This window comes from Python bivittatus, unplaced genomic scaffold, assembly GCF_059951505.1.
Source record: "Python bivittatus isolate LINGU-HERP-01145 unplaced genomic scaffold, Pbiv_v1 ctg000670_np1212, whole genome shotgun sequence".
Lineage (NCBI taxonomy): Eukaryota > Metazoa > Chordata > Lepidosauria > Squamata > Pythonidae > Python > Python bivittatus.
In genome coordinates this window covers 1,694,439-1,710,435 of record NW_028277094.1, presented here as the reverse complement: position 1 = coordinate 1,710,435, position 15,997 = coordinate 1,694,439, and the positions used below count along the sequence as shown (strand labels likewise).

The following is a 15,997-nucleotide window of genomic DNA, read 5'->3' as shown; positions in this document are numbered from 1 at the left end:
GTATTTTTAAAGGATACTTTTTTCCTATGCATTGAATCCTAAAATAAAATTAAAAAAAAATTCTGTAATTTTTGTGAGTAGTCTTTGCAAAATTTGAACAAGTGCGAACACCAAAAGATTACTATGTTTCAATGGGTATATTAGTCCTCGAAAAGTAGATTCAGTTGATTTGCTTGAAAATGTGAAATGAATGACATCTGGTAACCATAATCCAGCCTTAAAAATATGATTAAAAAATCAAGCCATTTCCAAAGTCAAACAAAAATGTTTTAATACTGTAGTTTTTAGCAAGAACATTTTAACAAAGAATGTGTACTTTTAACTTAATATGATACAACAGAGAAACTATATTTTAAAGTTTCCATTATCTAACATCCTACCATATGTTCATCCTTCCCTCGTCCCTTGTGTGAAAAGACCAAAAACCAAGCAGAACTGATTTATTATTTTTTTAAAAAAGCATCAATTTTATAATCCCCTCATTATGTTGAGTATTGGGGTTTAGTTCACACTTTTTAGTTGGTCATCCAAGGAAGGACAATTTTTACATTATCATCATATTAAAAAATGTACATACTTTTCTCTTCAAAACGTAATATATATTGAGTTTTCAGCTTCAGTAAACAAAGCTTAAATTTATAAACACAATTGAAACAGCTCTGTGGTGAACTGTTTTAGTGATAAAACTGGACATGTAGGATTTACAGCCAGAAAGAACCACTGCAGCTTATTAAATTAATTGTGCCATTGTTAAACAGTTATACAGCCATCCTCAACCTGGTTCATTTCATATATACTCCATTGGCTAAGCTGGATAGGAATTTTGGGATTTGTAGTCCCAACACATCTGGAAGGTGCCAAGTTGGGGAAGGCTGTGGTAATAGTAAATGCTTGGAGGGGCTGCAGCACCATAACAAGCCATGATGACATCAAAATGAGAACACACGTGTCATAGCATCATTGCAAAACCAGTGTGAATATGTAATGACGTGATGACATACGTAATTTGCATTATGACATCATAACAGATGTGTCATCATTTGCCCCCTCTTGCTCCTCCTGCAGAGGCCCACGGAGACTATCTTCCAGGGAATCATAGCTATATGTGCTTAAAAATGCTAAAATTGATTCCTCCCCATTCTGTTTTCTGGGACTTAAAATGTTCTGCTGCAAAAGGTTTGGTATGGCAAAGCTTGTAAGTCTCAATATTTCTCAGTGACCATTCAGCAATTTTTCAACACAGGAGTTGTAGATTCCTTGATAGTGTCCATATTGCAATGTTACCAGTCTGGGTCTTCACACAGCACTGAAGGCATCAAGGGTTAGAAGAGACTTCTTGCAGGAGTTATATAATCTTCAGAGTGACTGTTATATGTCCCCCACCCCCACCCCCCACACAAACATGTCATATTAGGCATCTTCAGTACATAATGGTTGGTTTGATGTATGCTCTGTTTTCTGGAAAAGAAAAGAAAAGAATATTGCAATTCTACTGGCTTTATTTGAAGTTCTTGAAAGCTTGAATCTAAGTCAATTTTTAGGAATACCACATACATGACATGACAGATAGTGTCAAGGGTCATACATTCTGATGTGCCTCTAAAAAAGTCCAACTTAGAGCACAATCTGTTAGATATACAGTCACAATTCCATGTGAGTGAACATGCACATAGTTGTTTATCTGTTGCAATGAACTCAACATGATTTTACATTCATCCCTTATGGCCAGACATACGACGTGTCTCCTGACTGGAGGGGCAACCACTTTTTCCCCATTCCGGCAGAACATTGCACATTAGTTGGCCCATATAATAAAGCCGCTCCTTGTGCCTGGATTCATGTTTCAACTAAATGAAAGAAAACCAGCGACTGCATCCAAATCTACCATCAGGAGGCCCAACACTACCTCAACATGCCTTGAATGCTTCCTGATTGTTTGCAAATTAGAAAATCGCTCAAGTACCAAAGCCATTCTTCTTTAGTAACTTATTTTCCGTGGAACAAAAAGGGAACAAGAATCTGGAATACGAAAAATGTACTACTGAAATGGTAATGAGTGAATGGGGTAAATAAGGATAATATGAAACAAATTTAGTTATAATGATCACCTGCCCAGGCCATCTGCAAGAGTTATTATTATTGTTATTGTTGATGCACAGTTATGAGAGCAAAAATTCCTCTCCTTGGTTTTTGTCTGTTCCCCTCGTACTGACAATCCAAACCAAATCAAGAGACATTTACTTTTTTCGCTAAAAATAAAGAAGATGATCTTTTAAGGTCAAAGGAAAAAATAAAAGCATTACGAAGAGCCGAAAGAATCTGCATCTATTTTTGTATGAGAATAGATTTAAAGCCCTAGCAATTCTATCACTAACTACTAATTTTAGAAACTATAGTAAAATGATCAACCTAAGCGTGTGTCAAGAATTGACTGATCTCTCCTTTTTGATTTGCATGTGCCAATACCAACTCTACACTAGGACACAACCTATATTGACCAGCTAAATGACACATATCCTTGGAGCAATTGCCAAGTTTTGTTCCATTTCAATTTTGAAATGCATTTCAGCTATAATATGAGTGATTTATCATTTAACGGGAGCTGTCAAAGTAAACTCCTAGATAAAACAAAAACATCTGGAACTATAAACAGATGAGTGGAGGAGCTGAATTTTAATCCACATCCAGCATGTTCGCTCCATTACAAACAGGAAACAGCTAATTAGTAATTGAATGTTTCATGTTTTAAAGAAGGCCTGCACTCTTGGAACAGTGATGATCTAATATGGGGCCTGAACATAAACACAAATAGATATCACGGACAAATTAATGCCTGAGGAATGTCCAGGAGCCTGGGAACTAAGGGTGGTGGGGAGGAGCAGAACTGGACTTTGGAGGCACTTAGAAATTAAAAAAAAGTTTAGATGTTCTCTTTCTATCCACTCCAATGTGATTTGCCATTCACTTCCCATGTTTTGGGAAGATCTGTTTCTGCAGTGTTGGCATTCTCCACGGATAGAAAACTTGGCAGTTTAGGATTCCATGAGTAGAACTGAATCCCCAACACAGCACTCCAATCTCCAGTTGTGGAGAAGAGCAACACTGGTGTCTTAGGAAGAGTGCAAAGCCAACCTCCTTCTCTGTCTCTTTCTCATGTGATAGCATTCAGCATTGAACTCGATTTTTTCAACTACTATCATTCAATGTGATGGGGAAAAAACTCCTTTCAATATTTCTTTCAAAGGAGAAGGACATTTTGATGGGCTTCTCAGCCTTACGTTAAATATGAGGTGGCTGAGAAGGATGTGTGAGCATCCTGTTTTTCACTGGATAATCACTTTTCTTAGTAGTTTGCAGCTTTGCAGGGTTTGTTTTGATATCAAGGGGTTATCATGATGGAACTGTTCCCACTCCCTCCTCCTCAATCAGAAATCGGGGGCAACCAGGGAGGCAGCAAAATGATACCACGGTGGTTAAGAGATAGGGTCAAGTAACTTGATGACCTCCAGGTTTTCCATCACCCACCACCAGCAATATGGTGGTGTGATCCCAACCCAGATGGTCTACATCTGTATTTGACCATGAAATGCCCATGTGACAAATCCTATAATGCAATGGTGTTTTCTTTGGGAATCAGGCAGCATACAAGTTTAAATACTAATAACCATCTTATTTGTACTTCTTCCCAAATCTGCCTAACTCTTTTTCCCTAACTGAAAGTACTGTGCTAGCTGGTTATAGGAAAAATAAAAGATGGATCAAAAATTCATCCTACAGGGAACATTCTGTACTTATTGATATTTCCTTTTTTGAGCATTTTTCAACATATTACATAGTCAAGAAGATTAAATAAATCTTTGGGCCATAAATGTACTCTTTTTATTAGGTTTATCCCATAATCAAACCTTCAATTATCTCTGCTTTATTCCGTTAAAAATGGAATTAGACAAAGGTGAGCAAAATGGTGGGTTTACAGTAGTTTGAAGCAAAATTTAATTCTCTAGAGATAATATTGACAATATAAAAAGGTGTAAATGATATTCCCCACTAAAATATGCTTATGAGGCCCCAGTGCATGAGAGACTCTTTTATAACCTGCCATGAAATTCATGAAGGCCTTAATAAACAAGACATTTAGAAAAGGATAACTCTGTTGAATAACATGAAGAAAGATCTCAGTTTTGCCTGTGAGCCAAATCCTATGTTAATGATATTAATTCCCCTTTTGGATTATATTTTTCCCCCCTATGTGTGGTAGTTAATACAGAATAGAGATGTTTCTCCTTTGTTCCATATTCGGTGTCACAGAGGGTCAAAAGAACCAGTAATTTTAGAGGTGGGAATCTTAATCTTCAGGAATGTGTCTCTCGTAGCATCCCAAGGATGCTAATGCACAAGGAAACTCTCCCTTATTCTGGATTTGCAGGAGTGTGTGCTATATCTATATTTATCAATATCATATCCATATACATACACACCCGGTTCTGAATGCTTACATCTTGTACCAAGTACAGTTTTTATGCACTATCCTATAGCTGCCATTTAAGAAAGCTGGTGGGAGTAAATCACACATTTTCAGGCGTTGTTCTGCAAAATATCTCCCTACAGGTAGGGTAGTAAAATGTCAGAGAGAGGACTAGCAAGATGTCCTCAACCTCATCAAAATAACAGTACTGTACTGTACAGGATACAGGGTACAAATTCTAGTGTATCTGGGAAGATGGGAGTATTTCTCTTGATAAATGCATTTCCTTGCATGAAGCAGTCAGGAAAAGTGATTTTAAGAATTTTTTCTTCCTAAAATATACCCTGCACAGGTTGATTTTTTCATCGTGGAGGCAACTTTTAATTGTGACACCTCCTACATATTTCTGGAAGACATTCAGTATTTTGAAATACACACCCTGTTTGTGCTTGTAGGAAGATCTTGGTACAAGCTTTGATAATGTGATTTTGTTTTATACAATAAAAAGCAGACGTTGCAGCTTCACTCACATCATTTTCACTCCTCTAAAGGTTGCAAAGAAGAGGGAGTTCTTTCTGTGGTTTTTCAGGGAGCAAATTGCTAAGTTGCTGATGTCACAGGCAAATGTGAGGGATGTATCTGATGAGGCTTGGTGTTACTGTCTTTCTCATCTCTTTAATGCAACAGAAGAATGAGGGCAAAAGCATCACCTCACTTTGATTTGGCTTTATGATACAGTTCAGCCAATCAAACTCAATTCCTTGGGGTTGTCATAAAGCCAATTAAGAAGGAGTACAAGAAGAATTGCCCTCCTTATGATTTGGCTTTAGGTATCATATAGCGATGTCAAATATGAATGAGGAATGAATTTTCCTGAAAAGGGAACATTTATCTTAAAAGAAAATAATGCAATGGGTACATGAAATTGTGGAAAAGATATCATTTTGCTTGGTTTTTCCTCGGCACAAACCTGATCTAGCCATTCTGGAAGCAATCTGTCCATTTTTTGGATTCGGAAACCTCTCAAACCATTCTAGAAGAATTACTGACTAGATCCCTGATTACTGAATAGATTACTGAACAGATCCCTGAAATGGCCAGATTGGTACGGCCTAGAGGAAAAATGGAACGCCCCACCCGTTTTACACATCCCTATCAGCAGGATGTCAGAACCTCAAACATCTGGCAAAGGAGGACTGAATGAAGTAGATTTCCTCTCAAAACCACCCTTTGAACTGAAAATGTTCCAACTCAGAAGGTTTTACTTCGTAAGCCACCCTGGGTCACTGTGTGTGACTTGGGCAGCCATAGACATTTGTCAAATAAATAAATAAATTTAACTTGGCCTCGTGTTTACACCTGGAAAGAGTTAAACACCTGGGGAGTTTCCTTCATCCTTTCCTTCCCAAAAAGATATTCCGTTCTACTTGCCGGTTACCCTGGACCAGGGCTTTTCAAACTTGGCAACTTTAAGATGTGTGGACTTCAACTCCCAGAATTCCCCAGCCAGCATCAACATCAGAGCCACCTGGAGCACTGCACTGGCCAGAGAATAAGCAACTGCAAGAAACCTGCTTTCCAGCTCCTAACAAGAAATAACACTTGTAATCATAGCTTTGTTCAACTTGGTTGAACTTTATTGGGGCAAAAAACCAAAACAAAACTAGGGCAAGCTTAACTTTGACCAGATCCTGCTCCAAATCTTGTTTCCTTCAAGGTTAAGGATTCTCACATTCCTCATGCCTTTGTATTATAAAAGAGCATCAACTTAAACAAAAAAAAAGATGGAAAATGTGCACAAATGATCTTTTCCTTTCTTTGCACCTATAGCTGTTTCCCCAATATATAATACACAAACGTTAACTAAGGTATCAACACGCGAAAGAAGAAATCTCCCTGCGATCATAAAATGATGTTATTTTCTGTTCAGCAGTTCATGTTACTGCACTTCATGCTAATTAATTAAAGGAGCTGTTGCCTTAATGTGCAAACAGGGAATCTGAGAAACTGAGAGGGCTTTTAGGTCTCTGACGGAAGTTAAGTCAATCTGGGCACAAGCAATCAAATGTAATGAAATCACATGTCAGTGCTAAGCTTGCAAAAACTGTGAAGTTTGACTGGGGAGTAAAAGGATTATAATTAGATTTCCAATAGGATAATAACTAAATGGCAGAAAGCAGTAAAGAGAAAATATTACTTTGTTAGCTAATGGTGCTGCTGTTTGGCCTCAGTTTTTACCAGCGCGGCTCATAGTTGCACTAATTTAATTTGCTTTTATCAGCAAAAAATGGAGCACTCGAACGGTCCTTGAATGTCATTTGCAAAAATCATTGATCTGAAGGTGCACTTAATGACACCCCGTATGTTTATTTTATGGGAAACGGAGATTGGTTGATGAAAACAAACTGAAGCTGCTGTCCCCATGTTTGGCTACAAGTGAATTATGGACATCAAACACCCTGAGCGTTCAAGTAGAAATCTTTCCTTAGCAGAGTGACTGGCGGTTGGGTATCCAAATGATGACTAAGGCTTTAAAGCAAGGAACCACCACGGCTCCCAAGGGCGGTGGAGGGACAAGAGGGCACCCCCTTCTTTTGTTCCACTCTTTTTAAGCTTCTTAGCATTCTGCCTTGGATTCTACTCCTACATTCCCTACTGAAGAAGGAGACGTTAAAAAATGGCAAAATAGGATAACGTGCATCGATCTTCATTCCCCCTGCCTCATTTGTTACTCATGTGAACTGATAAAACAGAACAGCAACAACGGTAACATTTTGATGCAGTTTATGCTGGATGAACGATGTGAATTAAGTCTGATAGAGCAGGTCAAAGTCCTTGTTCATTCAGCAACCTGCTTCCCATTGGGACAAGCAGATGTGTTTCGGAAACTCATAAGCAGGACATAAAGTTCACAAGCAAGACATACTTGCGGGTCTGTCTGTCCCTGATGGTTTCCATCCATCCTACACCATTGGACAGTGTCATGCCATGGATCCCACTGGTGAAGCAGTGCCACCTGGTGGGCCCCAGGAAGTGTGCCTTCTCTGTCCTGGTGCTGTCTCGTGGAACCCCTGAGATACAGACAGCCCCAATCCTCTTGGCCTTCTGGAAGGTTGTGAAGACCTGGATCTCCCCCCAGGGAAGATGTTAATGGGCCTCTGGCATAGGTATGTTTGTGTTTGATGTGTTGACAAGGAGAATGTTAGGGTCCTAGTTTATTTTTAATGGATTTGTACATGATGTTTTTCCTTTTGTTGACTGTCCTGGGTTCCCTGGCTAGATGAGGAGGTATATAAATTTGTGGAAGGAGGGAAGGCAGGCAGGCTTTTCAGCGATAGCCCCATGTTTTGCAAGTCACTGTTTGCCCCATCCCTTCCTGCATTTCAAAAGACTGTCAAACCACGTTATTCCAAAGTGCCTTTTGGTCCATACTGATTATGGATGACCACAATAGCTTTATATCATCATTATCATCATCTTCTTCATCATCATCCTCGCCATCATCATCATTTTTATTATTCAATTGCATTTATTTATATTGTTGCTTTTATTCCCACCTTGTTGTTCAGTCCACAAATACTGTAAAACAACTAAATACAGACCACATTCCCTTTCTCCTGCTGTGGTCCAGCATTTGCTAAGCAAACCATGCCATTTGCATATAGTTATCAGAGTTAGCATCAGTAACAATTTACCATCCACAAGTTTATCTTAAATCATTGCCACGGTAGCTATAAACACAAGTGGTATCTACAACATTCAACAGGAATGGTTGTAAATTGTTATTGTTTTAATGTTATTTTATGCTGGTCAATGACTGAAGTAAAGATCTGACTTGACTCCACACAAAAGTTCAAATTCAGAACAGCCAATTTTGAGCTCCATTTTGAATTCTAAAAAGCTGTTTTGATCAAACTAGAAGTGTTCCAACTCTGTTCTGATCATTCTGGAAATATATGAGCCCCATTTAGAATTGAGTTTGTTTTGAGCTCCAAATACTCCTGACATATGTAGAACAACATGTTTCAAATTCGGAACAATGGTTCTGAGTCCATTTTGCACAGTCTTAATAAATCCATTTTGTGACAGTAAACTCCCAGGAATTCATTACGCATTGTGTAAATAAGTTCCTCCTACTTTCTTTCTTGAATCTCCCACTAATTTTACTGGAGGTCCCCAAGGTCTATACCATGCACAATTGTGTCTCAAATCCTGCCTCCCCATAACTTGTTTTTTTTTTTTGCTTTTCTAAAAGCCCAAAAACTAAACTCTTTCCCTCATTTGGTCTTGCTCCTGCATTAGACTGCTCTTTCTCCACCTTTTATGATATTAAGCTTGTTTATACTGCAGATTTATCAAAAGGTATTATGGTATCTCAAGTTTTATAGATGAGTCTTTTCTTAAGGATCCCCAGCATGCAAACTGTCATCCCGTCATTTTACTAGGATCTGGACTTTGTCTTGCATGGACACTGGTTCCATCATGTGAGACCTCCACATGCACCAGCGATAATCTCAAGGCTTTATGGAGAGAAAAAATGGCTGCAATATTCTCCTATATGCCAACTTTACTATCTGTATCCGTTGTTGTTGCTGTCCTGTGATCCACAAAGCCACAAGGATGCTTTCCAAACCTGTGGACTTTACACCATCTCTGTGGGCAAGGCTCCTTGTGAGGAACACTAATTCAAGGGCAAAAATGGCACGTTTAGCCCAATACTAGAAATATTGCAAGATTTGGAGTTCTGGCACAACGTGGCATGGACATACCTCTAATATAGTATATGGTATATTCTGCAAGACCCATACCTTGCATTGCTGCATTCTCATGTTGGGTTCCATTGTGGTCAACTTCCATCTCCGGAATCCCAGCATCTGCAAAGCACAACATTCATATCACTGTCTCCTCTAATGGTCATATTTGAAACATGATATGCACAGAATGGAGTAATATTGGATAATTTGTTCACCTTATATCCCAATTTTTTTTCTCAGAAGCTCAATGCTTCATAGATGTTTTTACAAGAGGTTGTCTCAGGGCATCACAGAATGATTCACTAATTTATTAATCCCCTTTAAGCATTTTTGGGGCCTCTAAAATGCACTTCCATAGTGATCTTTGCAATATTCATTTAAAACTTTTTATATAGTTGTCCAGCCCTGCTGCTTCCAAAGCATTTTACAAAACCTGACATGACACTTTCAAAAGCTCTAGGGTTGGAAAGAACAAAATAAAATATTTTAAGTGAATAAATAAAGCTAGAAGGAGGAACAGTTGGGTAGAAATTATATGGCCTTGGAGGCTTAAAAAAGTTTATGTTATTTTGTAGTAAAGTTTCCCTCAGTATGTCATATATTTTTCTTTTCTGAGGAATTGAGGGTGGAGGGAATGGGAGCAAAAATAATTATATTGAGAAATTGGAAAAGTGATATTATTCCAGACATTAAGGATTGGCTTTTGGAATTGTGAAATGTATCCATTTTGGAAAAAGCATTTGCAACTAATCCAAGAATGAAGAAACAAGTTCTTTGGTATAGGTATCATTATATTTTACAATAATATAATGGCATTTTAAGTAATTTCTTTTTATCTGTTTCTCTTTGATAAATAATATTGTATTATAAGGTATCTTTTGTACACCAGTGACATCTATATGTTGAATACATCTGTTAGATGTTTAGTACTGCAATTTATTAAGGTGTGTTAAAGTTTTTAAAAGATTTGGGTGGTATTTTTTCTTTTCTTTAGTTTTAATTTTGTGGTTCTTGTTTATTAATTGTTTTTATTATTACATGGTTCTTTTTTATTGGTAATCTTTCATATTCTGCTATTCTGCTTATTTTTTATATGTTGTAATCTTCTAAAAAAGGAATAAAGATTAAATATAATGTTTCCCTTTTTGTTGACCTATCATATAAATATATTTATCTAGAAGCATTGGATTTCCTTTATTCTTTTCCAATTTTTTCCAATTTGGGTTTGGATAACAAAGAATTTAGTGGAAATAAAGACTAACAAATTTATTACGGCATGATAATTTTGCTAGAATTTATTGCCATAGCATTCTTTGGGTGGTTTTTTGGGGGTTTTTTGCCCTTGGGAAATGGTATAGTTTGAAAGTTTTATTATACAGGTAGTCCTTGACTTACAACCTCAGTTGGGACTGGAACTTCCGTTGTTAAGCGATGCAGGTGTTAAGAGAGTTGTGCCCAATTTTACAACTTTAGCCACAGTCGTTAGCCAAATCCGGCTTCCCCCACTGACTTTGCTTGTTGGAAGCCCCTTGGGAAGGTTGCAAATGGCAATCATATGAACCTGAGATGCTGCAACCGTCGTAAATACATGCTGGTTGCCAAGTGCCTGAATTTTGTTCATGTGACCGTGGAGATGCTGTGATGGTCAAAAGTGTGAGGACTGGTCGTAAGTCACTTTTTTCAGCGTCATCGTAACTTAGAACGGACATTAAACAAATGGTTGTAAGTTGAGGACTACCTGGATTTAGCAATTTTTTTAAATGTTGTGACTGAGCGTGAAGAGAATTATATTTGGTTATGTGGAGATGGGACTTGCTCTTCATTTCTTTGTGTCCTTGATCATCTTGGGCTACTGGGCTATTGTATTATATGGAGGTTTTGATTCCTGCGTTGCTGAAACATGTGGGCTGTCTCCATTTTTATAAGGAGAGGGAGGAAATTTTCAAAAGTTCCTAAGGAGATCAAAGAGACATGTTATGGTGCAGCTACCACCATTTCCTGCTGAGCCAGGATAGAAGATAAAAAAGATTTTTACTTTTTTCTCTCCCACTGACTGTAATGGGTTTATAATCTTGCACAGCCCTGTTTCATCCCTCATCATTGGTAGAACATCACTGATGGGTCACTGAAGACATTTCTGACTTGCTGGTGGATTCCCTTCACACCAGCCAGTGGATTCCCCCCAGCTGCCTCTTCCCCTCAGCTGAACAAATGAGGTCCAGAAAAGCCTTTACCATTTAGCATCCTGAGACCATCCCCTGATGTAGCCTGCTTCAGTGCCTGCTCCACTTGTTCTCTCCTCTTTGATTCAAACTCCAGAGCTTCCTGCAATTTCCTCTTCGCTTTCTTCTCCTTTTTCAAGCGCTTTTGAATTGTGGCTGAAAGAGCAAGCGAGCCATTATGAAAAGCAATTCCCCAAGATCTGAAGGCAGAAGGACACCTCCGCTGGCATCAGGCATGCAGGAGGACTCTTGCAAACGTCAATGGCTGTGCTGCTATATAAAGGGGCTTGAGCCATTCTGCTGCCAAGGGTGAGGAACAGGACAATGTCCCCCACCCACCCTTTCCATATATGGAACCACGTAGAATAGTATTTGAATATTATTTCAGCACTTCTAACGGGAGAACTTATTTGGTTGCAGTGGAAGCCAACAGGCCATTCTCAGCTTTAGCACTGGCTGTGTCAGATGCATTTCCCCCCTCCTAACACACCACCTTGGTAACAAAACTATACACACAGTTTTGAAATCTCTATGTTTCAGTTTACTGAAACTGAATTTAAGTAGGTTCTGTTTCCACTTCAATTTTACTGTTTACTGAATCCGCTTCAGTTCCCTAAATTCTCAGCCAGCATGGGAGTTACTGCCCTACGTTCCTCAAGAGAATCGGTACTGGGGTAGGACAAGGAAGATGCTTTAAGACATTTCTGCCTCTCGATGTTTTTCTCTCTCAAGTTACCTCTGCTTTGTAGCTCAGCTGTAAGCTGTCTTTCCAGGTTCTCTCTCAATTCTCTTTCCCTGCACAGCTCCATCTTTAGTTCCTTCTTCTCCTGCTGAATTTGCTTTTCCTGCACTCGCGCATTATCTACAGCGACTTTCAGCAACCCCTGTAAAAACAGGCAAAGGTGAAATCTCCCTCAACCATCACATCTAATTAACGGAAGAGGAGGAGAAGGATGAGGATGATGGTGATAATGATGGAAAAATATGTATCCTAGCAAAGGAAAAGCGGTTCGACGTTATTTTTTGCCCTGTTCATCATTCTGGTCCATCCCCTGCCTTATTTTATGGCTGAGAAAGCAAAGTATCACCTGCTAGGATGACAGGTAATCAGATAAAGCAGACTTTTCCTATCTAGTGCCCCCATCAAACACAGCCCAGCACAGCCATTAGCTTTATATCTTTCCAGAGAATACACACAGTGTATAAGATATGTCTTTTTCTCCTGTGGGGTGTCAAGAGTAGCTGGTTTTGTAATCCATACCAAGTTTGGGTTCTGTCAGCCCTTTGAGGTAGGCCTGGCCAGGAAACAGAGACCACAAGGATTCTGAGAATGCTATTTTATTGTTATAAGGTATAATAACAGAAATCTGAAAGCCTACCTGTGATGGAATGGAATTATGAAGGCCAAGCTCAGGGAGACAAACATTTTCTTAGCTCGCCAGAACCGCGTGGGAGGAACAAGAGGAGTTTGGGAAGATTGATGTCAGGCCTAACCCAAGGAACTCCAAGAGGCACTGCCAATTCAGTCCAGCTCTGTTTATTAGCTACAACCTCTAGCAAGAATCTTCCCAGACTAAAACCACAGTTCCCAAAGTCCTCCAGCCACAACAGTGTGAATTCCTCAGGGAGGTGCCAGTCTCATCCTCTTGTTCCTCCCACGCGGTTCTGGCGAGCTAAGAAAATGTTTGTCTCCCTGAGCTTGGCCTTCATAATTCCATTCCATCACACTACCAGAGCTTCTTCCTGTCCCTTCTTACACACCAAATCAAGCTGAGGTGATCTGGAGCTTCTTTCTCATACTTTCCACTTTTCCAGGACTAAGTTACCGTTTCACCTCTTTTAATGGCTCGTCGATTGCAAGCTCATCTCTATATTTCCTTAAAGGTTGTAAGTCCATCTGTCACAATCCTTGCCAGCCATGAACCCCTACGTTGGAAACTGAGCTTCCAAATATACTGTGTCAGAGCAGAGGTATTTGTGGGAATTCCACCGCTGTTTCTGGGAGTTACAGTCCCGTGCATCTGGAGGATTCCAAGTCAAGGAAGGCTAGTCTAGCCCAGTTCATTCTCTGTCTCCTTCATACATTTACAGAGGGTAGTGTTAGAGAATAATCACTGGAGTTCTTCACCTGTATATTGGTTAATAGAGTTTCCACTGAAGACAGCCCGTCTGCAAATAAGAATGGTGCAGGGAATCCAGGGGGCAAAGTCTGTCCAGCCAGTTGGACCTTTTCTAGGGTTGGTTTGATTATTGGGATGGCGATCTGGACTTCTTCTGTAAGACAAGAGGTAAAAGAGGGGTCATAAGCAATCAGCACCTGACCGCTTGAGGAATGTCGACCGATGATGGAGAGACACTCTGGTGGTTAAGATCAGGGTTCCTCAACCTTGGGAACTTGAAGATGGGTGGACTTCAACTCCCAGAATTCCCCAGCCAGCATGGCTGGCTGGGGAATTCTGGGAGTTGAAGTCCACCCATCTTCAAGTTTCCAAGGTTGAGGAACCCTGGTTAAGGTGGTGTGTGACTGGCATCAGAAAGACACAGGGCCTTGTCCTGTTTCAGCCACCGTCACACTCTCAGACCAACTTACCTGGCAGGGTGTTCATTTGGGGGAAAAGTAGGAGGGGAGAGGGCTGCATACACCACCTTGAGCTCCTGAGTTAAAGCTGGGATGGAAATCGAATGAATGATGAATTCAAGTCAAGACTGGAAAAACTAAGAAACGTTTTGACCAATACTCATCTACTCCAGGATCCTGTCTTCCCAGTAGCTACTCAGATGCTTAAGTGATGACTACCTACACACCAACGTGTCACAACTTCTTCCTGGTTGTGTTTCCCAGGAATGGTTATACAGAAATTCAAAGACTCTATTTATCACAGGTAGTATGTCAAATTTCTCCTGCACTTTTTCCGACCAGTTCTCATTCAGTTAGGCAGAAGAGAATTTGACTGCCAAATTACTTTCCAAGGAGGTGAGAATTTCGGGTGGAATGTGGAATCCTTGCACTTATCCTGTGATGAAATAGCCAACAATCTCTGGGGGAGATTGGCGGCACATAAAATCAATCAATCAATCAATCAATCAATCAATCAATCAATCAATCAATCAATCAATCAATCAATGTAAATGGCCAATCTTCACTATGCAATCATCGGTGATCTGTAGCCCCTCCAGCTTCAGTTCTTTAATTAAATTCCAAGATATGAGGAAGGAACTCCTCCACAGAGGCTTTTTCTAGCTAGAAGTGTAGATTGCAGACAGGTTCAGAGTAATGGAAAAACGTGCCAAAGAAGATAACACTGACCATAACATTCTTTGCCACTCCTACAGTAAACTGAGCTAAAAACAAACAAACGAACCATTAAGAGGAATTAGAAATTCTCAAATGTCCTGGGAATAAACAGAAGACTTTATTACAAGCTAAGAGCATGTTTTAGAAACTATATCGCAGATTTTGGCAGATCACCATTATACACCTATCATGACTGATAGACCATATGCTCCATTAATTTATCTATTTCTCTTTAAGGCTGCCCATTCATTATGCTAACTTCCATAATTTTCCAAAATCCATAAGTGACATGATCTGAATCTGGCCCCTGAGCCCATTTTTAAGGTTGTGTTGCTGAAAATTGGTAGTGTTTGATTTCCCTGAATGTGTTTCCAAACAAATTATAATTAAATCAGATGAATTACGTTGGTTGCCCATTCGCAAAATGGCTGCCACAGTGGGAGAGCCAAATCAGAAAAATCCCATTTATCAAAAAGCAAACTCATACCTCCTTTGTGCCCCCAAACACTCAGGATAGAGCCACAGTTTATCTTTGTCTTTTTGTCAGGGCAAATTTCCAAATGAAACATTGGCTACAACTGCTAGTTATCTTTTATGACTACCTATGGGCCTCATGTGGAATCCAAGAGCATTCTCAACAATTCTGGAGGCTGATCTTCAGCACAGTAGTTTCCTTTTCCATTTTGTCCAGCATGATGGAGATACAGGTAGTCCTTGAGTTATGGCAGTTGGAACCGGAATTTCCATTGCTAAACGATGCAGTCGTAAAGCGCGATATCATAGGACCACATCACTCAGTGATAGCAATCTCTGCAGTTCCCGTTGCTGTTGTTAAGCGAGGATCATGGGTCGTCAAGGGAGCACCTCCTCACAGCTTCCTGCCGGCTTCTGATAGTCAAGTCAATGGGGAAGCTGGGAGGACGTTGCAAGTCCCAGGTAGCTTGCAAGCAGGTTGGCAGGCAAGTAAGTGGCTGCTGCTGGGTGAGGGAGGGTGCCCAAGTGGCAGAGGCGGCATGGCGCGAGCTCAGCGAGGCTTGAGGAGGGGTGTGTGGGTGGGGGAGACTTTCTGGAGCAACTTGTGACCTTCCCTGCCACCTTCCCCATTACTTTGCTTGTGGGAAGCTGGCAGGGAAGGTTGCAAATTGTGATCATGTGACTGCGGGATGCTGCAACTGTCTTAAGTGCAAGCCGGTTGCTAAGTGCCCTGATTGTGATCACGTGACCACAGGAGTGCTGGGACAATCGGAACTTCGAGGACCGG

General features: G+C 40.0%; 1 protein-coding gene across 6 annotated transcripts in view; it reads right to left on the bottom strand.

Moving 5' to 3' along the window:
* Nucleotides 1-245: 245 nt before the first annotated feature.
* Nucleotides 246-15,997, bottom strand: part of DACH2 (dachshund family transcription factor 2) — a 284,826-nt gene continuing 269,074 nt past the window's right edge. For all 6 annotated transcript variants that reach the window (XM_088151649.1, XM_088151653.1, XM_088151651.1 and 3 more), the window contains 5 exons: nt 13,570-13,715; nt 12,178-12,325; nt 11,454-11,597; nt 9,274-9,339; nt 246-1,458 (listed from right to left, as the gene is read on the bottom strand). In XM_088151649.1, coding sequence (XP_088007775.1) covers nt 1,421-1,458; nt 9,274-9,339; nt 11,454-11,597; nt 12,178-12,325; nt 13,570-13,715 — 542 coding nt within the window. In that variant the 3' untranslated portion in view covers nt 246-1,420. The remainder of the gene's footprint in view (nt 1,459-9,273; nt 9,340-11,453; nt 11,598-12,177; nt 12,326-13,569; nt 13,716-15,997) is intronic.